Genomic DNA, 22,790 nt, shown 5'->3' with positions numbered 1-22,790 from the left:
CACACTGCATCCCCCAGTGTGCTCGCTGCATCCTCCCACTGTGCACACTGCATCATCCAGTGTGCTCACTGCACCCTCCCAGTGTGCTCGCTGCATCCTCCCACTGTGCACACTGCATCCCCCAGTGTGCTCACTGCACCACCCAGTATGCTCTCTGCATCCTCCCAGTGTGCTCACTGCACCATCCAGTGTGCTCTCTGCATCCCCCCCAGTGTGCTCACTGCATCCTCCCACTGTGCACACTGCATCCCCCAGCGTGCTCGCTGCATCCCCCAGTGCTGGGAACTCTAGGTTTTGGAACTTAGCTTCCCCATTGAAGTAGACCCCCCCCACCCCGCAAAATCCTTCAGCTCCAACAGCAGCTTAAATTGCCCCTCTGCCCTGTCTATCCCCCACTAGCCGTGTCTCCCGGGATGCGCTGAGAGCTGAGCCCCGGCACGAGGACAGAGGCCTGGGAAGCTCGTGCACAGCCCGCACGCGAGCCACCCCGCTCCGCACCCTCCCCACCCCACGCAGCCCCCCCCAAAACATGGGGGAACCCCAGCAGCTGCTCGGCTGAGCAGAGGGGCCCCGAGCCGCCGGCGAGGGCAGGCACCCGCATCCGCAGCAGACCTCCATGCAAACCCTGAGCGCACCGCCGGAGCACGCTGCGCACCCAGGGGCGCGTGCATGGCGGGGGGGGGCCACTGCTTTAGCTGCTCGCTGGAGCCATCGCCCTCAGCCTCTGCCCCACGCACGAGTCCGCGCGCACACCTGCACGCACGGGCTGTGAGAGACAAAAAGTCCCGCGCTCGCCCCTCGTCGGGTGCGCTGCCGGCCGCGGAGAACAGGTTGAGGCTGTGCCAGCCCCAGGCGCTGCAATCCCGCTGCAGCGGGAGGGCCGAGCCGGGGTCCGCGCGGCAGGGCGCGCGCTGCCCGCTCGCTGCTCCAGCCTGCGTGGCCCTGATCCTGGGGGGAGATGGTGTGCGTAGCCCGGGGGGGGTCAGATCCTGCGGGGCGCTGCTGGCCGCGGTCCCCTCCAGCGCTCCTGCCCCACCGCGAGCCCATAGTCATCCCCCCCCCCGGCCGCCCCGGCTGCGTTATTAACATTGCATTAGCATGAAGCACGCGGCATAAACCCAGCAAGGCTGGAAGCATCCAGCTGGGTCCAGCAGCCCCGGCCTCGCTAAACCCGGGCCGCCTGCCTCCGCGGGCTGCGCGTTGCTGCGCTTTTGCTGATGTTATTTGCAGGGGAAACACGCTTGGGCGAGAAACCGTGCCCCTGTCGCGGGCTTTCTGCTTGGGTTGGTTCCCCAAACGTTGCATTGCAAAGTTGGTCTGCAGCGGCTTGGTTCATATCCTAGAATTTTAATTTGGTTAGTTGAGTTCTTTAAACAGTGTGAACTTGCTAAGCGCTTTGCATATTTTATACTCATGAGTAACATTTATCAAACAGAAAGTACAATTAATCAAAAAGGGGAGCTTTTGTAACTCGGCGGAGTTTGTATTCGTTCTCTTCTCTCCCTGTCACTCGGTTTCCCCCGCGTCTCCCCTTCCTCTTCCTCCCCGCGCGCCCCTACGTCTTCCCCTCACCCCGCTCGGACGGCCTTGCTGGGGCGCAGCACACCGGCGCTGCATCCCCCAGAGTATTTCTGCACCCTGCACCCCCCCATGCCGCACACCCCATGCACACAGGCATGTATTGCTGTATGTGTCTATACACAGACACACACACACATATATAGTGCCTGTAAGCAGATGCGTATATATGTCATGTATATATAGTGCAGATATGTACATACATGTTTCCATATATACATTTAGACACACATATCCACAGTATTATACACATATTGTAGTATATACAGTTTATACACACACACACACACACACCCCACATATATTGCATGTGTATACACACACACTATATATATATATATATTTATACACACACACACACACACATATATATGCATACAGCTATATGACTGCGTGCCACCGGCGGGGCGGCGCATCGCTGGGAGATGAGCTCCGACGGCGCCCGGCTCCCGCGGAGGCACCCGGCGCCTCTCCCAGCCCGGCCAGCGCGCCGAACGGCTTTCTTAATTGCCATTAAGGGCAGGAGATGAGGGGGCGCGGGGCGGACCCAGCGGGGAGGGGAGCGCGGTGCGGGGGCCGGGGAGCGGGTGACGGACCGCAGGAGGCCGGGGCGAGCCGGCGGCCAGGGCGAGGGCGGCCCGCCGCTGCGGGACTTGTCTGGCCGGTCGCCCGGACCGAGGTGCGCGGGGCCGGTCACCTCCTCTCCAAAAGGATACTGCAAAGTTAATTAGCATTAATTAATCAGCACAGGGTAATAAGGGTGATTAAGCACCCGGGGGGAGTCCTGCGGGGAGCTCGCGCCGAGGGCGCCCGTCGCCTTGAAAGGAGGCGAACGAGAAGGAGGACGAGGAAAGCGGGCGAGGACGCAAAGCGGCCGGGGAAGGGGGTCTCAGCGCGCGAAGAACGCCCGTGAGGGTCTGGCAGGCCCGGGGGGGTCCTCACGGGGTCCCCAGCACCTGCCGCCGGGGCGGCGGAGCTGCTCTTCACCGCTCCTGCGGGCGCTCCTCGACGCCGGCGAGACGTCCAGCGCCAGCGGGCCGCCAGCAGCGGGGCTTCCCCTTCCCGCGGGGAAGAGCAGCCTTCCTCCCCATCAGCATCAAAGGCTGCCGGCGCCGCAGCCGGGGGGGGGGGGGGGTCGGTCGCCATCCGCCCGGGGAGACAAGTTTCAGGCAGATTCGCTTTTATCCTGCCACGCTCGGAGGTGTCGAATAGCTCGGGAGGCCCCGGCAGGTTCAAGCATCCCTGGGCACGGCGCGGCCGAGCCGCGGCCCAGCTCGGGGGCGCAGAGACGCGGGGACGGGATCGCGGGGGCAACGCCGGCCTCCCGCAGCGCTCCGCTCCCCGGCCACTTCGGCACCGTTCATCTCGCCCAGGAGACAGGATGAAGCCCGGATGCGCGGTGCTGGGCGGCCTCGCAGCAGCGCTGGGGGACTGCGGCTGGGGCAGGCGGGACGCGGGGCACCGTGCGGGGCACCGGCGCAGCCTCGGCGCTCGCCTGCCTCCTGCGCAGCCCCCGCGGGGCGGCAAGGGGAGGGCTCCTCGGCTAAGCGCGCCGCGAGCCGAGGGCAACTCAGTTCTTTTTTTTTTTTTTTTTTTTCCCCTGCTCTTTTTCCTCTCTCAATTTTCAGCCACGCTCCGTTGGCTTAATAATAATATTAAAAAAAAAAAAATCAAAGGGAGCATTTGCAAGCGAGATTTGCCCTCGCTTCAATTAAACCGCTGCAACCGGCACGAAGGGGCCGGCGCGGAGCCCCAGCCCCAGAGGACGCGGAGCGAGACGGATGCTCCTTCCCCTCGCGCCGCTGCCGTGAAGGGCTTCGGCTGGGCGGGGGGGGGCGCGCGCGGTGGGAAAAGTCTTCATGTGACCCCCAACCTCCCTCTTCCATTGCAACGCGGTGGGGCGGGGGGGCGGGGGGGAAAGGTCGGCGGAAAATGCCTTTTCCCAGAAGCGGGGCAGAAAAGGTTTGGGGCTCGCCCCGGGGCCGCCGGGCGCTGACCGTGCCGTTCTGCGCCGCGCGGGGCGGGTTGGAGGAGCGGCCGCCGGGCTGCGCCGGGCGCCAGGATCGGGCCCGCTGAGGCTGCGCGCGCCTGCGACTCTTGGAGGCTTTTAAGGCCCGATCTAGCGGGGATGGAGAGGGGACAGGGCTGACCGGCCTTGTGGGCCCAAAGGTCTTAACACAGACGTGGTGTTAAATCGCCCCGGCGCGGAGTGCCAAGAGCGCGTCGGTGCACCGAGTTGGGCCGGGGGTCCGGACTCAGACCCCCAGACGGGGGGCCACGCGCCCCGGGCAGGTGCTTTGCACCCAGCTTTGCGGGGCCGAGATGGAGCGTGTGCTGCCCAGCCGGCACGGGCTGCGGGTGGGGGAATTGCTGGGAAATCGCCTTCAGCATAGAGCGAAGCAGAGGGTCCCCCTCGGCAGAGCGGGACCAAGTCTTCCCCGGCGGCACGGTGCTCTGCCTGCCCCGGTGCGGCCGGAGGGGCGTTTGCAAGGGGAATGAAATGACATGCTTTGAACGGAAAACAGGATCCTTTCTCGTTTGCAAACTGAAAAAGAGACCCCACTCACTGTGCCACGTCGATGCTCTCCGGCCCAGGGCCCGCTGGTGCCTCACGGCCCGCTTAAAACCCAGGTGACAACCAGAGCGATTCAATGGCCGTTGGTGGCTTCAGTGAGGGGAAACCTGTTGGTTATGGACCTTTCTGGTGGACACAGGGCCATGTCCACGCTTGGCCCCTGGCTTTTCATCCCGCGCCGCCTCCCACGCCGTCTCACCTCGGGAGCAGCTGGGCTTTTGGCGCTGTGTTCAATAACGTATCCCCTCCCCAGGTATCTCCTCGTTTCTTTAAGAGCTGGAAAGCAAAATAGGAAGAAAGCTGTGCTTTCTGTGCTGGAAGATGCTTTTGTTGCATCCTGAACTCAGCAGACAACAAAATGCATTGAAGGGTTGGGGGGGGGGATCTTGTTTAACATGTAAAAATCACTCTCTGGCTTTGAAACCGAGCGCAGAATCGCAGGCAAAGGCAAGGGAGGCAGATGCGTTATAAATCTCCACGCCTGCCACCATCGCGCAGTAGCACTTCTGGCCCACGGCTGTCAGCCCCTGTCTCGGGTCGCTGCCCTCCCTGGCCACCGCTGACCCTTCCCGGGCTGTACAGGGTGTCGTATGGACCTGGGGGAGGTGGGTGCCCAAAAGTCCCTGGTGACACCTTCTTGGCCAAAAGGGGGGGGGGGTCCCTTTCATTTTCCACATAGGCACCGTGGAGAGGTGGCAGGGAGCTCTGGAGCCGAGGCTGAACCCTGAACTCTTAATTGTCCTTGGTATTTTTGGATAGCCGTGGGGTGCTTTGTGGTCTGTAGATCTCCTTTGGGCCTATTAAGACACTTGGGCTGTGCTGGAGGGTGCAAGCGGGTGCCCGCAGTTCAGGAGCGGGCCCTGCTCCCGCCACCGTGCCGTCCCGCCCACGTGCCCATCGCAGCGTTGTCCCCGTTGCTGGTACCTTCTGACCACATCGGACAATTTCAAGCAGATTTTTGTTCCTACAAGTTTTGTGCAAATCCGTGTCTGGCTGAAGGCAAGCGATGGGGCCAGCGCCCTGCTGAGGGAAAGGCTTCAGGGGGGAGACTAACCCTGTATTAGACAGCAGAGAATCCACACTGGCCTCGTTTCTCCAGGGACACATCTGCAGCCGACCTGGTTTCCTTGGCTGCTGACAGAGGAGCCTCCTTTGGTTGAGGGGACATGCCAGAGACCCATATTTTGGGTACACAAGGCCAAAGAGTCTCTGTTTCATGATTCCTCAGTTTTGAATGGAAAAAACCTGCAGGTAGAGGGGGAAAAAAATGCAAGGAAAGATTGTTTTCCCATCACCGTCCGCACAGAGATCCCCTTGCAAAGGCACTGCAGGGCGTCCCCGGAGGCGGGGGGGTCTCTGGGAAAGCGGTGCCTGCCTTTCTGTGGGGTTTGCCCCTGGGACTTGGCCCCATCCAGCCGTTAGAAGTGGAAATTGCCATCTCCCGGAGAGCACGGCCAGCCGTCTTCTCCGCCTCCGACTCTCCTACCGCCTCTCCACCGCTCCCTGCCCGCGCTCTGGGCAGCAGTCGGGGCACCGCTGTGTTTGCCAAGTCGCCCCATCCGTTCCCGTCGCAGGAGCAAAGCCCAGCGCGCGGCTGATGGGAATGCCTGGCCGTTAGACCTGGAGGCTGTGCATTTTGGAAAGGGGCTGTACCTCCACCGCTAGTGCTATGGTGTGAATGAGGTTGGCAGCTCAACTGTGATGAGCCTGTCAGGGCTCAGCTCCCTGAAGACAGGGCAGCAGGAGCCTGGTGTGGTTTGGGAGCAGGGAAGCTGAGCATGGGTTGATTCACTTCTTTCTAGGGTGGGGAAGGACTGGGTCATCGCCTGACGGCTGCTGGAGGCACCTCGGATCCCATGGGAATGGCTGCGCTTGCCTTGGTTTGCTGGGTGGGTGCAGGATAGGTGCAGCATGAGTGCTAAGTGAGAGCAGGCTAGTGCAGGCTCTGGGGTCCAGAAAGGGTGCAGGGTGGGTGCTAGGTGGGTGCAAGGTGGTGGAGGCTGGGTGGTGCAGGTTGGGTGCCGGGTGGGTGCAAGGTGGTGGAGGCTGGGTGGTACGGGTTGGGTGCTAGGTGGGTGCAAGGTGGTGGAAGCTGGGTGGTACAGGTTAGGTGCTGGGTGGGTGCAAGGTGGTGGAGGCTGGGTGGTGGAGGCTGGGTGCTAGGTGGGTGCAAGGTGGTAGAGGCTGGGTGGTGCAGGTTGGGTGCCGAGTGGGTGCAAGGCGGTGGAGGCTGGGTGGTACAGGCTGGGTGCTAGGTGGGTGCAAGGTGGTGGAGGCTGGGTGGTGCAGCTTGGGTGCTGGGTGGGTGCAAGGTGGTGGAAGCTGGGTGGTACAGGTTAGGTGCTGGGTGGGTGCAAGGTGGTGGAGGCTGGGTGGTACGGGTTGGGTGCTAGGTGCGTGCAAGGTGGTGGAAGCTGGGTGGTACAGGCTGGGTGCTAGGTGGGTACAAGGTGGTGGAGGCTGGGTGGTACAGGTTGGGTGCCGAGTGGGTGCAAGGCGGTGGAGGCTGGGTGGTACAGGCTGGGTGCTAGGTGGGTGCAAGGTGGTGGAGGCTGGGTGGTACGGGTTGGGTGCTAGGTGGGTCCAAGGTGGTGGAAGCTGGGTGGTACAGGTTAGGTGCTGGGTGGGTGCAAGGTGGTGGAGGCTGGGTGGTACGGGTTGGGTGCTAGGTGCGTGCAAGGTGGTGGAAGCTGGGTGGTACAGGTTAGGTGCTGGGTGGGTGCAAGGTGGTGGAGGCTGGGTGCAAGCTGGGAGCCGGGTGCCTGGTGCAGGGCAGCGCGGGAGGGGTGCCGGGTGCAGGGCCGGGTGCGTGCTGGGCGCTGGGCGCTGGGAGCCGGGTGCCGGGTGCCGGGTGCGGGGCGGCAGCACCGGTGCCGGTGGCGGTGGCGGGCGCGGGCGGCCCCGGCGCTCCCGCAACGGCGGGACAACAGCGCCCCCCGGCGGCGGCGCGGCGGCACCGCGGGCAGCGCCGGGCGGGACCCGACGGGACAGGACGGGACGGGACGGGACGGGACAGCGATGGGACAGGGACAAGGGCAGGGTTAGCGGCAGGCGCAGGGGCGCGGGCGGGCAGAGGCAGGGGTCAGGCCGGGGGAAGGGCAGACGCAGGGCAGGGGGGACTCGAGCCCACGCTCCCCGGGGGATAGACTGGGGCGGACTGGGGGAGCCACGTCGCCCTGCACCCCAGGGCCATGGCAGAGGGAACGGGGATCCTCCCCCCCCAGCCCTCCCCAGCCGGCCTCCCCCGACGGGTGCAGGACTGCGGCAGGGTTTTCCTGCCGCTTGCAAAGCCTCACGCGAAGCCCGGCCGCCGTCAGGGCCCGGAGGACGTGGAAGCAAGTGTCCCTTCCGGGAGCGTTGCTCCAGCCGGCCTTTTGTCACTCGCTGACCCCCCCGGCTGGCACATCCCGCACCCAGGTGGGGAGGAGGCACTGGGGGGGGGGGGGGGGGACTGCCTGACTCTTTGGCTCTACCTTTCCCCATCAGCACCGTGCCCTGGGTGCCCCCCGTTACGCCGGCGTTGCCCACCGGCAGCCGCTGCCAGGGATGCTCGGCGCAGCCGGCACCCAGAGGGAGCAGAGCCCTTCGCTCCCGCTTGCAGCGCGGCCACCCTTCCCGGCGCATCTGCTGGCTCCTTGCGGTCCTCCCGCCAGGGCAAAAAGGGTTCAGGCCTTTTTTTTTGGGGGGGGGGGGGGATGTGCACAGGGCACCTGCAGCCCAGACTGCCCACTCCCCATAAGGGGACATTAGGGCACAAGTTTCCTGTAGGTTTTCCTGCGAGGACCTTGGCTCGGGCGGATGCTCCGGGTTCCCGCGCCCCGCCAGGTCTTCCCTCATCCGGGCAGAACCTGCCCCTCACTCACGGCTCCCGGGGGCCCTCGCGGTTGGCGCTTGCCCTTTTCAACCCTCCACAGTTCACCACTTTTCCCAGTTTACTTATTACCCTTCCAGGTCATTAGTGAAGATGTTAATTAAGCAGAGCACCAGAAGACACCCGCTAGCCCTTCTACCCAACGCAACATTGCGCTGTTCCTCATCACCCCGGGTTTATAGCCTTTCCGGCCGTTCCTAGGCCACGTGATGGTATTTGCGTTTGGGGTAAGTCGAATTAATTTTTCTCCAGGTAAGAGAAAATCAGCCGGTCAGAAACACCCTGGGAAGCGGCAGAAGGGGTTAGCGGTGAGCGTGGACGGTCCGGCCCGCGCCGTGAGCGACACCCCCGGGCTGGCTGTCGGGGGGTGTCTGCGGCGGCCGCTCCAGACTCACCTCCCTCATTGGGTCGGTTTGCTCCTCCAGTGCAGCTGTTTCCCAGACCGGGCAGGGCAGGTGCAGCCGAGGCCTGGACAGCAGGCGAGCACCCGGACGGCGTGGCGGAGCAGGCCCGCTGCCCGCAGAGACCGGGGCCGCTCGTGACACTAGTGCGGGCGCCCGGCCGGGTGCGCAGTCCTGCACCGGTCGGGGGAGGCCGGCTGGGGAGGGGGGGAGGATCCCCGTTCCCTCTGCCATGGCCCTGGGGTGCAGGGCGACGTGGCTCCCCCAGTCCGCCCCAGTCTATCCCAGTGCGCCCAGCGCTCCGCGCGGGGGAAGCCCCCGCGGGGGCACCGACGCAAGGGAGGGGGCGGGCGGGCCTCCCCCCCCCCCACAGCAGTGACCTCACAGTGACATCACAGCCGGCGGCGCACCCATGGAACGCGCCGCCTGCCGTGCCGCCGCCTCATTGGCCGCCGCGGCTGCCCGTCACCGCCAGGTGGATACAGTGTTGCCAACCGCCCCGGCCCAAGGTAACCGGCGCGGGGGCCCCCCGCGGCCCGGCCGCCCCCCCCCCCCCGTGGGGGCACCCGCTCCCTCCCCCGCTGCCCACGGGGAGGGGGGGGCGCGCCCAGGGCCCCGCGGACTGAGCTATTCTCGGAAATTACGCCCCGAGGAGGAGGAGGAAGGGGGGGGGAAGGGTGGTTGTAATGCAGGGCCTTGGGGGGGGGGGCGGCCCGCAGCAGCCGGGCTGGATCCGGCCCGGATCCCCCCCCCCCCTCCCCCAGGGCCCCGCTGCGGGACCCCCGCGGCGCTCGCTGTCACGCAGCCCCGGGGGGGGGGTGGCCAGGGCGGTCCGGCCGCACCACGTGGCGCCCGCGGAGCTGGCCCCCCCCCCCGGGCCAAGGGCAGGGGAGGAGGGGCTGCGCTTTCGCCCCTTCCCCAGTAACCCCCCCCTTAGCATTAAGCCCCCCCTTAGCATTAAGCACCCCCTAATCAGGCAGCGCTGACCGGCATTAGGGGCCCCCCCCAGGCCTCCTCGGGGGTCTCCCGCTGCCCCTTCCGTTACCTTCCCGCAGCCTGCAAAAAGGCCCAGCGTGGGGGGGGGGGGACGGGGCGGGAAGGGCTGCCGGGACCCCCGCGCCGCCTCCCGCCGCGCAGGGGGCTGTGACCTTGCGACACCCGCGGTCAGGCCGAGCGAGCGTCCGGAGGGCTCGTGCCAGGAGCGGCCGGAGGCCTGGCGACGCCAGGATCGCGAGAGCGCGGCCTTTTAAACCTCCAGGCTGGACGTTCGTCTCACTCGCGCGTCCCGCTGAGCGCTCCCGGCCTGTGTCACCCTCCAAAACGCCACCGGAGGGTCACTAGGCTGAATCCAAGCAGGGATTAACTCACCTTCCCCGACCAACCCGCGCTTTAAGCTCTCGAGCCCTTCTGCACCCGCCGCGCGGAGGCGGCCGAAGCCGCAGGGCAGCAGGGCCAGGGCCGCGGGGCTCTGCAGCCCGCGCGGGGGGACCGGGCGGACGCGTTGCCGCCGGCTGGGGCGGCGCTGGGGACCCCGGGCGAAGAGGGGCCCCGCCGCGCTAGGAAGTGGGCGTCCGTCGGCTCCTCGCCCGTCGGGCCCCGCTGCGCACGGGCAGGTCTGCAGCGGGGAAGCAAAGCGCCCGGCTGCAAGCGGGAGCGCGCTCGGGTCACCTAAGTTCCCCCCCCCCCCAAGGCGGAAGGCGGGCAGCAGGCGCCAGCGGGCCACATCCTGCCTGCTGGGCCCCGATAGCGCTTATCTGGCCGGCGGCGAGGGCTGCCGCGAGCCAGGCTGCCATGCGGACGCAGCTCGGGCAGGCCAGGCTCTGCCCTGAGCTGCCCCTTCTTCCTCCGAGGAAGGAGCCCGATGGGACTTTGGCCAACAGATGCCAGTTCCCTGGCGTCTCTGGGGTCTATCTGTCCTGCTCGCTGGGCTGGGAGGCGAAAAGGGGCTGGAAAACGCGGTAAACGTGGCCTAGAAGGGAACGTTGCTTGCAGGACAGCCTGGGAGCGACTCGGCCCCCAGCGCCCGGCACGGCTCTGCTCGGCGCAGGGGCTCCCGCTAGCAGCCGGCCCGCAGGCTTAGACGTGGCCGCGGCGGTTCCTGCCAGCCCCGCGGTGGAGCCAGGGAGTGAGATCTGCCCAGCGGGGTCGGCAATAAGGGACAGCGTGGGCCCCGTCCCCAAATCGCCCTGGCAGGGTGTCTGCGCGGTCGGGGCCAGGGGACACACTCACCTCCGGCTCCCTGGGTCTGCGATCGCTCCAGCGGTGGAAACGTGTCGTTCACGCTTGAGGGACTAAACGGGTGATTTGATCCTGTATTTTCTTTCCCTAGATCACAGAACAGACCCGCTCCGGGCACCACCGAACCAAACTGGATTTGAAGCGGTGATCTAAAGGTGAGATGCCTCATAACCAGCTTCTTCTCAAACTTTGCCATCTTCCCGGCTCCTCCTTTGCTCCTTCCCTGGGCTGTTTAAAACCATGGAAAGCCACTGAAACTGCTTAGAAAAGGTTTTGTGTTTAATGGGATATTTGCCAGCAAATTCAAGCCACGAACACTATATATTTCTTTATTTGTAAAGGTGTTTGAAGTCCTTGCATTTACCCTTTGGCCACCTTAAATCTAGTTTCTAATCCCCAGCGCAGTTAATCAAATCCACAGTGGTTTGAATTATGAGATGTCTGGGGGGAATTTATAGCTTGTATTGCTGATTATACCTTGACTTTATTATATTGCAAATATCTAACTTATGGTCATGGCTGAGATTTACAATCCTCAGGTAGGTGCTTAGAATAACTTTTAGCAACTCCAAATGTAATTGGAGGTGACTGATGGGGCTGTCAATACAGATAAACATGTAATCTATAAAATGTTAATGCTCTTAAGGCAGGGATAAAGGAGGCAGAATAGGTGAAAATGGTGGAGCAGTCTTCAAAAGAAGAAAAACTGGGAATATTGCTGAGCAAGACTCCAAGATAGCTGGTTTGGCTGAGGCATCCCTGCCCAGGAGGGAGTTCTGGGTTTTTGGTCTCCATCAGGTATCAAAAAGGGAGATCTTTGTTCCTTTGCGCTCTCACCCAGAAGGTTTTTAGGGTTTCACATAGCCATGGGGAAGAGAGAAGGGAAATTAGGCAGAAGTCCCAGATACTCACAGAGCTGATCCCTCTGGATGGTGGCGCCGTCCAGGTGATGTGGGTGATGCCTTCCCCGCTGCAGGGCTCGTGAGGAACTCTCCCCAGTTTGGCCGGGAGGCCCACACAGAGTCCCTGCGTTTGCTGCCATCCGCATCCAGCCCCAGGCGGGTCACACAGGGCCTCAGGGAGCCACAGAGCATCTTGTGCACAGCTCTTCCCAGCCTGACCTGCAGTTTCTCCCCTGCCCTCCTGTCTCCGAGGAGCAGCGAGTCCCGCGTGGGCACGTGTTCCTCGGCCAGCATGACAAGTGAGGTGGTGGAGAACGAGTTTGAGTTTTACTCCAAAGCGGAGAAGTACTGGAAGGACGTGCCTGCCACGGTGGACGGCATGTTGGGGGGCTACGGCCACATCTCCAGCATTGACATCAACAGCTCCAGGAAGTTCTTGCAGAAATTTCTACGGGTAGGTAGCACGGCTGTGCTCCAGCTTATCCATGAGCTGAAGGTCGTGGTCTAGCATGCTTCCAAAGTCCTGTCCTTCTCCCAGCCCAGAGCTGGGCTCTTCCTGTTTAGATGGGATCCTCCATTTCCCACATGATGCAAGAGCTTTGCTGTGCAGTAGGTTCCCCAGGCTGCAGGGCTGAGCCAGTCTGCAGGCAACACCATCCCTGTCCATCAGGGAACAACCGCCTGCCAGCCAGCCAGGGCTTCAGCAAAGGAGTCTCATCACGAATGAGACAGAGCAGCTGAGACCCATGCAGCCCACGGAGCCTGTACCTTCCTGCTGCGGCCATGCTGTGGCCCATGGGGCTGCAGCCCACCGTGCTGCAGCCCTAAGCCTCGGTCGCCCCATTTCTCCACCACGTGCCCTGGGCACCTCATGGGGTGTGATTCATGCCCTCGTGGTTGTCGTTCCAGGATGGTCCCAACCGGACGGGGACAACATGTGCTCTGGACTGTGGGGCGGGCATCGGTCGGATCACCAAGCGGCTGCTGCTGCCCCTCTTCAAGACCGTGGACATGGTGGACGTGACAGAGGATTTCCTCACCAAGGCCAGGAGCTACCTGGGAGAGGAGGGCAGGCGGGTGCGAAACTATTTCTGCTGTGGCCTCCAGGACTTCAGCCCCGAACCCAACTCCTACGACGTCATCTGGATCCAGTGGGTCATTGGTGAGAGCTGCTTGCTTTGCAGGGCCCTCACCGGCCCGTCCGATGACTGGCTTCCCTCAAAGGGCTGGTGCCTCACCCATCAAGGAGGGTTTTTGGGGAGGAGAGCACAAAGACTGCTGTAATGACGAGCGTGGCAGCAGCGCCATGGGCTGGGTCAGGAACCTGCATCCCCACTCCCTGCCCCACACAGGGTGAATAGGAGGGCACTGCCAAACCCTTGGGGGCCAGAGCAGAGGTGCGGGTGGGATGGAGCGGGATAGAGCCCATGGGACACAAGTTAGACATCCCCAAGCTAAAGATTTCACTAGCAGCAAACAGCTCACATGTTTGGCTGCCTGGATCAGGAGGGATCCCAGCAGCAGCCTCCCCTTCTCCTCCCCTCATACGACACGCTGCCCAGCGGTCCTGCCCCACAGGGATCCTGCCCCTGGTCATCCTGCGCTCACTCAGCACCTTCTAACACCTGCTCTGTCCCTCCAGGACACCTCACCGACAACCACCTCTCCGACTTCCTGAAGAGGTGCCGCGCCGGCCTGCGGCCCAACGGCATCGTGGTCATCAAGGACAACATGGCTCAGGAGGGTGTGATCATGGACGATGTGGACAGCAGCGTCTGCCGGGATCTGGACGTGGTGCGCAAGATCATCCGCCGGGCTGGGCTGCACCTCCTGGCTGAGGAGCGCCAGGAGAACTTCCCTGATGAGATCTACCACGTCTACACCTTCGCCATGAGATGAAGGCAGCCAGTGGCAGCAGGGAGGTCTCTCCTGGGCCAGCTCGGAGCACAGGCCCAGCACAGGCGGTTCCTGCCAGGGCCGGGAGGGACGAGGACTGCGCCTTCACCGCGGGTGGTGGACGGCAGCGAGGGTGTCGTGACTCCCTCTTTGTGGTGCTGGTGGCAAGGACGGGGCTTTGTCTTCCAAGTTGCTGCTGTTTGTGAAAAGAGATGTTTGCCAAATACATTTTCCTGCTGTTGCACTTCTGCACGTGGCCTCTGTCAGATGCAACGTGTTTGCCTGATGCCGTGCTTGGGGGCTCTGCAGGCGGGTGCCCGACATCTCTGGGAGCAAGAGGGTCCCCCCTGCAAGAGCTGTGCTGTGCTCCCCGTGCACCAGTGGGTTGCTGACTGCAGTCAGTCAGGGCTCCCTGCTAGCAAACAGGAGCTTGGAGCATCCCTGCAGCGGTTGGGACTCTCCTTTTCTTGCTAGGACGTTTGACTTTCCCACTCGTGAACTCATTGTTGCCTATCTGCTGCTGCTCACAGGCAGGCCAGGGCTTAAGTCAGCAACAGGTTGGGTATGGCAAGGAGAAATCCCTGCTATTTGCCTTAAGGCAGATTGGGGAGGTAAAAATCAGGTTCTGGGGCTCTGCAGGGCGTCTCCTTTAAACCCGACAGGTCTCCCACATATGCCAGCAACACAGGAGACGGATGTGAGCTGGGCCAGGGTCCCCCCATCCTGCTCCAGGGACAGGGCTATCCCAGGCAAGGCTGTGCCTTTCCTCCAAAGAGGCAGCTGAAATGCTTGATCAGTCCCAGCGACCTAGGGGGAGAGCCATCACGCTCTGGGCATTAACAGGGAACCAGCTCCTGGGCCCAGCCCTGAGGAGCAGATTTTGGGGCCACCCACCCCGCAGGGACAATTGGGTCCATACCAGCTATGGTCCCTCAGTAGGGGCACTTTGGGCTGCTATGTTGTAAAGTGACTCCAAGCCCCCATGTCAGTGGGGACAGGGCAGGTTCCTCGAGGGCAATTTGGAGCAGGCAGACTGCGTCCACTGCCTGGAGCAGGAGCCACCACTGCTAATGCCTGCTCTGAGCTGCCTTTGGACCCTCCAGCCCGTTATCACAGGCTCACGCTGACAGCTAGCACGCCTGCTCGAATCCTGCAGTGCTAGAGCTGCTCCCCCTCAACACCCAGCGCTGTTATCCCAAGAGCCAGGCACTAGCTTCAAACACGCCTGTTACCTCCAGATAATTTTGCCCGAGTCTGACCACAAAATTGTGCCAACCTAACACGATACAACAGCGGCCCAATGGCTAACGTCAGGTGGGCTAACCCACGCGCAGACCCCGGCTACAACATTTCTCGCCGGTTGGGCTTACATGCAGCCACGTCCAATTCCTCCGCATCTGCGAGGAAACTGCCAGGTGAGGAGCAGGCAGCCCCAGAGCGCTCTCCCCCACCCAGCCTCTCCCGCAGAAGAAACAAACCCCTTGTTGCTATTATAAAAGGCCTCGTTTAATTGCTCATTTTCCATTCCAGACACCAGGGGAGTATGTGATCACATAATTTTTTCTTAAACACCAACTCATCAGGATGTACAGCTCCAACTCCGTGGGGTGGGAAAAGGTTAAAAAATAAATGCTGCCAGGAGGGCAACGTGAGGAAGCAACCCTTCTACAACCAGGCTTCACCTGTGGATCCAAGGCCCATCTGCTATAAACTGTACCTGCTCAGAGTAGATTTTTCCTCTCTTAGTCCTCTTCTGCATCTGTTCCCCACGGCAAAAAAAAAAAAAAAAGAAAAAAGTTAAATGAAAAGGGGGCTCAGCTTTGGCACGCCAAAAGGAACCAGATGCCTAGAAGAGGAGCCAGACGGCTGCGGCAGGGCTGGCACGAGACCTCCACACGCAGCTCCAGAGGATGGAGCTTCCAGTAGCAGCCTGGCAAGTTGGAAAGATCCAGAGCCCTGTGGCTATTTCTCATTCCTGGGAAGCAGGCAGTGGAGACCAAGGCCCTGGGAGTACTTAGCAGGAAAACAGAGAGGAACATGAAACAGGCCAAAGAACAGGGAGCTGCAAGGCCCTGAGCAGAGCTGGCAGCCCATTTCTTGTCCTTGCACAGGGAACGTACCACAGAGCCAAATAACAGCTGCTCCTCTGTTTGCTTTGAAGCCCACATCTGAGCTGTCCTTGGTGGATTGTCCTCCGTGCTGGGAGGATGAGGAGCTCCCAGCAAAAACTCAGTGTCGAGCAGCCAGGCTGCCACTGCCAACCCCCTTCCCTTCATCCCCTTCATGCTCCTGGTTTCAGACACCAGGGCGAGCAAGAAAGGCATCCACACCCACGCAGGACATGCCTCCATCACTGCTGCTCCCTTCAACAGGACTGGAGGCACAAAACCAGGGCGTGGAGCCAGCATCTCCGGCAGGACAGACTATACCAGGTTGACCTGGGGCATCTCTGCCCACTGCTGTTCAGCCTCCGGGATGGGAAACAACTTTTTCTCAGCATCCGGAGGTGCCTCCTGACTCCACCACTCACCTAAGGCACTGCTTCACCCATCCAGAACCTGGCAGGGCTGGGAAGAGAGAGGAGAGGCTGCCTCTCCAGTCACACCATCCCCAACTGCTCTGCTGGTCCTGCCTACGAGACCACCAGGCCTTTTCTCAAAATCCACATGAACCACCCTCTACCTGAGTATCCAGCTCCCCTAATGCCCGCGGGCTCTTTGCACCCCTGGGAGCTGTGGGGCTCTGCCTGCCTCCCCGACATGCACACAGCAGTGAGGCCTCCACAGGACATGCAGCTTTGTGTGCGGAAAAAGCGCACCCCCCCCCAACGCAGCAGAGACAGACACTGTGGGCAGCACAAACCAAGCCATGGCTGCAGGGACAGCAGCACATCTCGCTGCAGAGAAAGCCAGGCCCAGATTTGCTGGCTGTCCTGGAAGAGGCACCACGACTGCAGAGGTGGGGAGACGGAGAGGCACTGGTTGGGCTCAGAGGTCCTCATGCCCAACAGCAGTGTGGTCAATGAGGAGGTACCACTTCAGCCTGTCTGGAAGAGGTAGGGCCTTGATTTTGACATCCACTGGCCACGGTTTAAGGCGCTGCCGAATAAACACCCGGCAGAGATGTTTCAGTGCCTGGGGGGAACGCTCCAGCTGCTTCAAAGAGCAGAAGAGAGTCCTGACCTTCTCCCCGTGGTACCTGCAGCTGCTGGTGTTGACCTCAAAGTTGCTGGGCAGCTGGATGGCTTGTGAACTGGCCATCATGAGCTCTAGCAAGGTCTGACCCTTCTGGATGAGGTCTGTGGAGAAGCTGTCATCTTCGGAGACACTGAGGTGAGAGCAGAGGCACTCAAAGATGATGTGGAAGCCCGACCAGCACGAGGGGCCGTGGAGGGAGCAGTTGTAGGCAGCGCCTGACTCCAGCAGGAAACGCAGCAGCGGGAAGTGGCGTTTGAAGCTTTTGAAGCAGAGGTGGGTGAGGGACTCAGGGGCTGGGCACTCGCTGGGGTCAGCACCGTGGGCCAGCAGCAGCTGGGTGACGCGAAAGCAGAAGCGATTGATCACCTGCGCCTCCTCCGTGTTGCTGCATACCATCTCTCCCAGCAGGAAGATGATGTAGGTGAAGACAGTGTCACCATCTTTGGTGGCGGCCCTGACATCTGCGCCTGAAGGGGCGGAGAACATAGCCAGCATTTTGGAGAAAGAGGAGGACACATTGCAAGCAGGGACAGATTCATGGGAGGCACCAAGGGGGCTGTAGTTTCCCCCCCGCCATTACCATCAGGAGTGCCAAATGCACTCAAATGCCTCACGCACCCATCACGCAACAGTTGCGGCCAGCATGGAGCTGAGAGCAAGAGCACGGCCACAGCGCTTCTTCCTGGTGGAGGAGTGTCTCACACCAGAGCACCAGGCCGCACAGAGTATCCTCCCAAGTTTCTGGTCTCTGCCACCCAACACTGAATCCTCCTCTCTTCTCCTGACAGAGACAAGGCCCAGGAAAGCGCAAGAGTTACAACAGCGTCTGTCTCGCCCGGAGGAACAGCCTCCCTATGGCCTGCCCCGGCAGCACAGAAACCACCCAAAGCTTTACATCCAGATAAAACCATTTCCTCCATGGCATAAGAAGCCCAACACGTGCTCCATAAGGAGCCATGCCAGAGGTGATGAGTTGTCCTCGGAGCAGCCTTTGGAAAGGGTACAGCAAAGGAGGCCAGGATAGCACTAACACTAGCACCACTGGGCTTTAGTCTGGCTCAAGTGAGAACATAAAGAAGTTGGGAGGGCAGTGCCAGGTGCTGTACAAAGAATCAGCTGGCTCTAGGCCTGGAGGGGTCATGGGTTGAGAGGGTAGAAGGTTGCTCTCACCTCCTTCCAACAGGAGACGGATGCTCTCAGTATTGTGGATCTGGACACCATCACTGCTGGCCAGGGCGTGCAACAGCGCTGTCTTTCCTGCAATGGAGCAATCACAATCAGTTGAATGAAAACAGTGCTTCAGCTAAACACCCACCCCAAAAAGCAGGTGGGAGCACAACCCACCCCACCAAACAGATGGTTGAACATGGGGAGAGAAACAGCCCTTCTTCTTCTGGCAGGTTCCCACTGGTCCCAGCTGGTACACAGCTGTGAGGATAGGGAGATGGGCCACTTGTGCAGGGCTGGTGGTGGCACCAGAGGGCACGCAGGCAGTGGCAGAATGGGTTTGGGAGTATAAGGCACCACACGGCTATGGGGGCACAGCCCGATCCCATCTCCCCGCAGTGCGGGGCACAGGCTGTTCCCAGTAGTCCAGACAGAGCTGGGATTCAGCCTCCTTCCGCACCAGACACAGCCAAGATGCAAGCAGAAAACAGCATCAGAGCTTTTGCAACCTGCACCCAACTTCCCAAACAGTTTGGGCCCGGACAGCATTTGCAACAGTGAGGCAGAAGGACCTGGCTCCCGCAGCATGCTCTAGCCCACCACTCTGGTTGCCTGCTTGGAGAGCCCTGCTCTCTATGCAGGAGCACCCAGGCTGGGAGAGCTGGACAGGGGACACAGACCGTTTTTGTCTGCTGCATTGACATTGGCCCCCAGCTGAAGGAGACACTGGAGGCAGGGCAGCCGCTCGGGCTCCTCGCTGGCCAGATCGAGGGGACTGCTCTCATGGATCTGCACAGAGCAAGAGGAAAAAAGATTAATAAATATTAAAGACTATTTGTGAGCTCTTCTGGCAAGTCTCTGCTTCACCATGGCCAATATAAGAGCGTTAATTCACCACCTCAATAACCAAATGGAAAATCCCTCTGGTGTGTCCAGAGGGGGCATTGGTCTGCCCCACCCCCCTCCCATCCATTGCTCTGTAGCAGAGGCAGGTTTGCTCGGCCAAAGGCCGCACGAACCTCTACCATGTTACCGCAGTGCTACGGGCAACCTGCACGGGGGAATGCCAAGGGGAAGCAACATCCAAGAGGCCCTAGAGGTGGGGAGCAGGAAGGACTGTCCCCACAGGTCAGGGCCTTGCAGCAAAATCTCAAGTGGACTCAGTCTGACCATGCCCAGGCAGCAAAATCTGTACCCGGTCTCTCCGGTTGATGTCAGCCCCGTGGTGCACCAGGAGCTCCACCATATCCGGCTGGTTGCGGAGAACTGCAATGTGCAGAGGGGTGTAGTAAGTGACTGGATCTGAGGACACAAAAAACACACGGTCAGAGAAAACTAAGGATCTTCCCCGGAATGGCCTTACCATCCTTCAAAAGGCAGTAAACAGGGTAGATGGGGAAGGCACTGAGAAAACAGAGATGCCTGTGAAAGCAGGGCTGTTATGAACAACCCAGATCCTACTTTTGCAATGGCTCCACCTGCCTTGAAAGCCTTCAAACTGGCTCTCAAGTCCCTGGCCACAATCGGGAGACTGAACACGCATACTTCTAGCCTTGCTTTTGTGGCTACAGGGCAAGGGCAGGGATGCAAACCTTCCTCCATCTCTCGGGAAAACACCTAGGTCCTGCCCCAGCAACCAAACCAGGGCACTGTTGGATGCTGCCTCCTTATCACAGCAGAGCCTGCAAGGGAAGCAGTTCATAGCCCCTGGCGCCTACCCTGAGCCTCCCCACTGGCTGATGGCTGTCCCCCTTCAGCCGGTCACGTCAGGAAGCCGCTCTGCCCCAGCTGTCAGAGGGACAGCGGCCCTGTGCTGCCCCACCAGGCACAGAGCAGCGTCCCCACCCCACTGCTGGGATCAGAGTCACAGGGAAGGGCTTTCAGCTACACCCGTGGTGCCTGCTCAAAGTCACAAGGCTGTGCTTGTGCTCCATTACAGACTCGTCTGCACCCGATCACTTCATGGAGACCACCAAGTAACAACTGTTCCAGTCAGAAACACCAACCCTACAGCCCATCACTTGTCCCAGGAGCTGCTGCAGGGCTTGTCAGCTGGCTCGGAGGCCCCCATGGCAACCACAGCCTCTTTGTCGTTAACAGAAAAGAAAAACAAGCTGTTAAGCAAGGAAGAGGATGCCAAGAAAACAAACAGAGCAATGGGAGACCAGGAGCACGTCACAGAGATAGCAGCAACCCAGATTGTCACCGGAGAGCAGCTGGGACAGGCAGCACCTTCCAATCCATCCTCAAGGCTGGGTTTGGGCAGCGGCTGCCACATCCCCAGCAAGGAGCAGGGATCCGAGGCCTGAGCTGGCAGCGACCCTTCCTTCTGCCCCAGCTACCAGCACCGCTCAGGGCAGCCTCTCACAGGCTGGGTCCTCCCGGCCAGCCCCAGGAGCGGACCCAAGCGCAGCCCCCTTCCCACCAGCCTTACCTTCAAAGCTGAGGTCGGCCCCGAACTCCAGGAGGATCTCCGCTGCGGGGACGAGCCCCAGCTCAGCGACCTTCAGCAGGGCATAGCTCACGCCTTCCTGATAAAAAGGGGAGTGCGTCTCCCTCTCCAAGACTCGTCTCACAGCGGACAGCCGGCTCCTGTCACTGCCCAGACAAGCAGGGCTTGAGACACACAGAAACAACCGGTTACTCGACTGAACGACGCACACCTCTCGGACAGGCTTACGTGCGTCACAGCAGCACCAGGGAGCACGAACGAGCCCTGGTATCTCCTCGTGTCTTGTAACCCCTAGGTATTACCCCCTTCCCATATACTGCAAGGAGAGGGTAGGTTTTACCACGCCCCCCGGGCTCTGACCTGCTGGCTGTGGGGTTACGTAGCAGCGTCAGCGCCACTGCTGAATCCCAGGTCAGATTTTACTGCCGCGGGTCAGGCAGGAAGGGCTGTTCCAGGGGGGGCGCACGCGGCCCCTGTGTTTGCTCCGCTCCGGCTTCATGTTCCCCAAGAGCAAGAGCAGAGAGGAGGGTGCCGGGGACAACCCGCCCGCAGGGACCTGGGCTTATTCCCAGCTCCGCTGCTACATCCAGCCTCAGCTGCACCACTGAGCTGCGGTTACAGGGTAAACGACCCGGTGGGCGTTTGCCCCCCCAAACTCTGCCCAAGTTACCTCTCGAGAGCGCTCTGGCTTTCTGCACCCTGTATCGCCAGCAGCCCCAAAATCTCGTCTACCAGGGGCTGATACTCGAAGATGATTCTGCGGAAGCCGTGCAGGAAAGGCATCGTGCTCGGCTCTGCGCACAGGCCAGCCAGGGGCCTCCAGCATGGCAGTGGCGTCCTCCCCGGCTCGGGAATCAGGCCGGCAGGCTCTGGCAGCGCCCGGTTTCCAGGGGACTCGTCCCTCCTTTTAAAATAAAAAAGCTTTTTCCAGCAGTCTCTGCGTTTCCAGCGGAAGAGGCCTGCCTCCGCACCCGTTTCCCAGAGGGAAGGAGAACCAGAGCGGGGCGGCTCCCCCCACGCGGCAGCACGGCGTTTCCCTCCGGGGCCGCCGGCTGCCGGGGGGCCGCGTGACGGCAGGCCGAGAACAGCCCCGGCACGGCCCGAGGTCGGGGCACGGCACGTTCGCAAAGGTTCGGCCCGAGCCCCCGCCTGCCCCCAGCCCCGGCCCAGGCCTCAGCTGCAGCAGCCCGCGGGGACAAGCCCCCCCCCAACCCACTGCACCCTACAGGGGCCAGCTAGAGCCCCCCAAATCCCCACCCCACGGGGCAAGGCTGAGGGGCCCCATAACCCCAGAGAGGCAAGCCCAGTAGCCCCTAAGTGCCCCCAGCACCCCGGCGGGGGCAACCCGAGGGAGAGGTGGGGGAGCCCAAGGGGGCAAAGCCCAGAGCCTCGACACCCCCTGCCCCTACGGGGAGAAGCCCACGGAGCCCTCAAACCCCGCGAGGGCCAGCCCGGAGGCCGCTACCGGAGACCTCCAGGGCAGCAAGGCCGGCGGCCCCATAAGCGTCCTGCCCCCATGGGGGGAGGGGAGGGGGCTGAGAACGCCCCAACTCATCGCACACCTGTGCGGCGCCGCCTCCGCAGTGCCCCTCCCCCCCAAGAGCCATTACCTCCCCGGTGTGGCCCGGCCCGGCGGTGCCACCGTCCCGTCCAACCCCCCCCCAAGCCCCCAAACCCCCCAACCCCGGCCCCGGCGCCCCTCACCTGCCCCGGACCCGCCGCCCGCCGGAAGCGGAAACCGCCGCCGGTGCCGGCTGAGGGCGTGGTTTCGAGGGGGCGTGGTTTTCGAGGGGGCGTGGTTCTGGGGGTGTGACTAAGAGGGGGCGTGGCCCGGAGCGGGCGCTGCGGGGCGGCGCGGCCGCCAGGGGGCAGCAGGCGGCAGCGAGCGGCGCGGGCGGGAGCGCGCGTGGGGCGGGAGCGCGCGTGGGGCGGGAGCGCGCGCAGCAGGGCCGCGAGCAGGGCGCCCTCCCCCGCCACCGCCCACGCGGTCACGCCCAAGATGCGCGCACCCCCCCCCCCCCGGCACCCATACCCCCGTGCACGTGCGCACAGCGGGGGCGTGCATGCCCCCCCGTACGCGCACTGTCAAGCTGCAGGCACATGCACGTGTGTGCGCGCGCACACACACACGCGCGCTTGTGCTGCATGCACACCCCAGACCTGTGCACATCTCCATACGCCCACGCACGCCCACGCACATACATGCACGCGCGCACACACACACACGCACACACTCTCGCGGCGCAGGCACACCCCAGGCCTGTGCACACCCTCATGCACCCACGCAAGGGGTATGCACACCACACTGTGCAGCAGCACCCCTGCATGCCTACACCACCACGGAGCGCACACACCTGTGCACGGATACGACGGCACCCGATGTGCACCTAGGTGCAAGCTGCACACAGCCCCTCCCCACACGCACCCCAGATGTGTGCGCGTGTGTGCGCGCACACACACACACGTACACACAATGCACTCGCACAAGTCTGCCCCCGCGTACCCATGCAAGG

At 62.2% G+C, this 22,790-nt stretch overlaps 2 protein-coding genes and 1 long non-coding RNA gene across 7 annotated transcripts; 1 reads left to right on the top strand and 2 right to left on the bottom strand.

Moving 5' to 3' along the window:
* Positions 1–1,388: 1,388 nt before the first annotated feature.
* On the bottom strand, positions 1,389–8,756 carry LOC104150661 (uncharacterized). The gene is made up of 3 exons (XR_695650.2): positions 8,420–8,756; positions 5,208–5,398; positions 1,389–4,429 (listed from the first exon to the last, which is right to left on the bottom strand). It is a non-coding gene; the product is annotated as an uncharacterized lncRNA (long non-coding RNA).
* NTMT1 (N-terminal Xaa-Pro-Lys N-methyltransferase 1) lies at positions 7,859–13,709 on the top strand. Of its 4 annotated transcripts, none has more exons than XM_068914483.1 (5): positions 7,859–8,251; positions 10,755–10,818; positions 11,824–12,019; positions 12,475–12,727; positions 13,208–13,709. In XM_068914483.1, the coding sequence occupies exons 3-5, from the start codon at positions 11,858–11,860 to the stop codon at positions 13,462–13,464; spliced, it is 672 nt and encodes a 223-aa protein (XP_068770584.1). In that variant the 5' UTR covers positions 7,859–8,251; positions 10,755–10,818; positions 11,824–11,857; the 3' UTR covers positions 13,465–13,709. The 4 variants fall into 4 exon arrangements, with proteins under 4 accessions (XP_068770584.1, XP_068770586.1, XP_068770585.1 ...); XM_068914485.1 differs by lacking the exon at positions 7,859–8,251 and adding an exon at positions 8,824–8,934 and having other exon boundaries at positions 11,818–12,019; XM_068914484.1 differs by lacking the exon at positions 7,859–8,251 and adding an exon at positions 8,824–8,934 and having other exon boundaries at positions 11,640–12,019.
* Positions 13,710–14,942: 1,233 nt separating this feature from the next.
* On the bottom strand, positions 14,943–22,040 carry ASB6 (ankyrin repeat and SOCS box containing 6). Of its 2 annotated transcripts, XM_068914480.1 has the most exons (8): positions 21,982–22,040; positions 20,948–21,181; positions 20,260–20,441; positions 19,021–19,127; positions 18,506–18,614; positions 17,829–17,915; positions 16,660–17,125; positions 14,943–15,220 (listed from the first exon to the last, which is right to left on the bottom strand). In XM_068914480.1, the coding sequence occupies exons 2-8, from the start codon at positions 21,058–21,060 to the stop codon at positions 15,166–15,168; spliced, it is 1,119 nt and encodes a 372-aa protein (XP_068770581.1). In that variant the 5' UTR covers positions 21,061–21,181; positions 21,982–22,040; the 3' UTR covers positions 14,943–15,165. The 2 variants fall into 2 exon arrangements, with proteins under 2 accessions (XP_068770581.1, XP_068770580.1); XM_068914479.1 differs by lacking the exon at positions 14,943–15,220 and having other exon boundaries at positions 15,302–17,125.
* Positions 22,041–22,790: the final 750 nt, after the last annotated feature.

This window comes from Struthio camelus, chromosome 20 (assembly GCF_040807025.1).
Source record: "Struthio camelus isolate bStrCam1 chromosome 20, bStrCam1.hap1, whole genome shotgun sequence".
NCBI classification, from domain to species: Eukaryota; Metazoa; Chordata; class Aves; order Struthioniformes; family Struthionidae; genus Struthio; species Struthio camelus.
The sequence above is the reverse complement of the archived record's forward strand: the minus strand, read 5'-3'. Positions and strand labels throughout refer to the sequence as shown.

Coding starts and splice junctions, on each gene's coding strand:
- NTMT1 (XM_068914483.1), top strand. CDS start 11,858: ATGACAAGTGAGGTGGTGGAGAACGAGTTTGAGTTTTACTCCAAAGCG. Junction 12,020..12,474: donor TCTTGCAGAAATTTCTACGG/GTAGGTAGCACG, acceptor TTGTCGTTCCAG/GATGGTCCCAACCGGACGGG. Junction 12,728..13,207: donor CTGGATCCAGTGGGTCATTG/GTGAGAGCTGCT, acceptor CTGTCCCTCCAG/GACACCTCACCGACAACCAC.
- ASB6 (XM_068914479.1), bottom strand. CDS start 21,060: ATGCCTTTCCTGCACGGCTTCCGCAGAATCATCTTCGAGTATCAGCCC. Junction 20,442..20,947: donor AGCCAGAGCGCTCTCGAGAG/GTAACTTGGGCA, acceptor GTGTGTCTCAAG/CCCTGCTTGTCTGGGCAGTG. Junction 19,128..20,259: donor GGCCGACCTCAGCTTTGAAG/GTAAGGCTGGTG, acceptor TTGTGTCCTCAG/ATCCAGTCACTTACTACACC.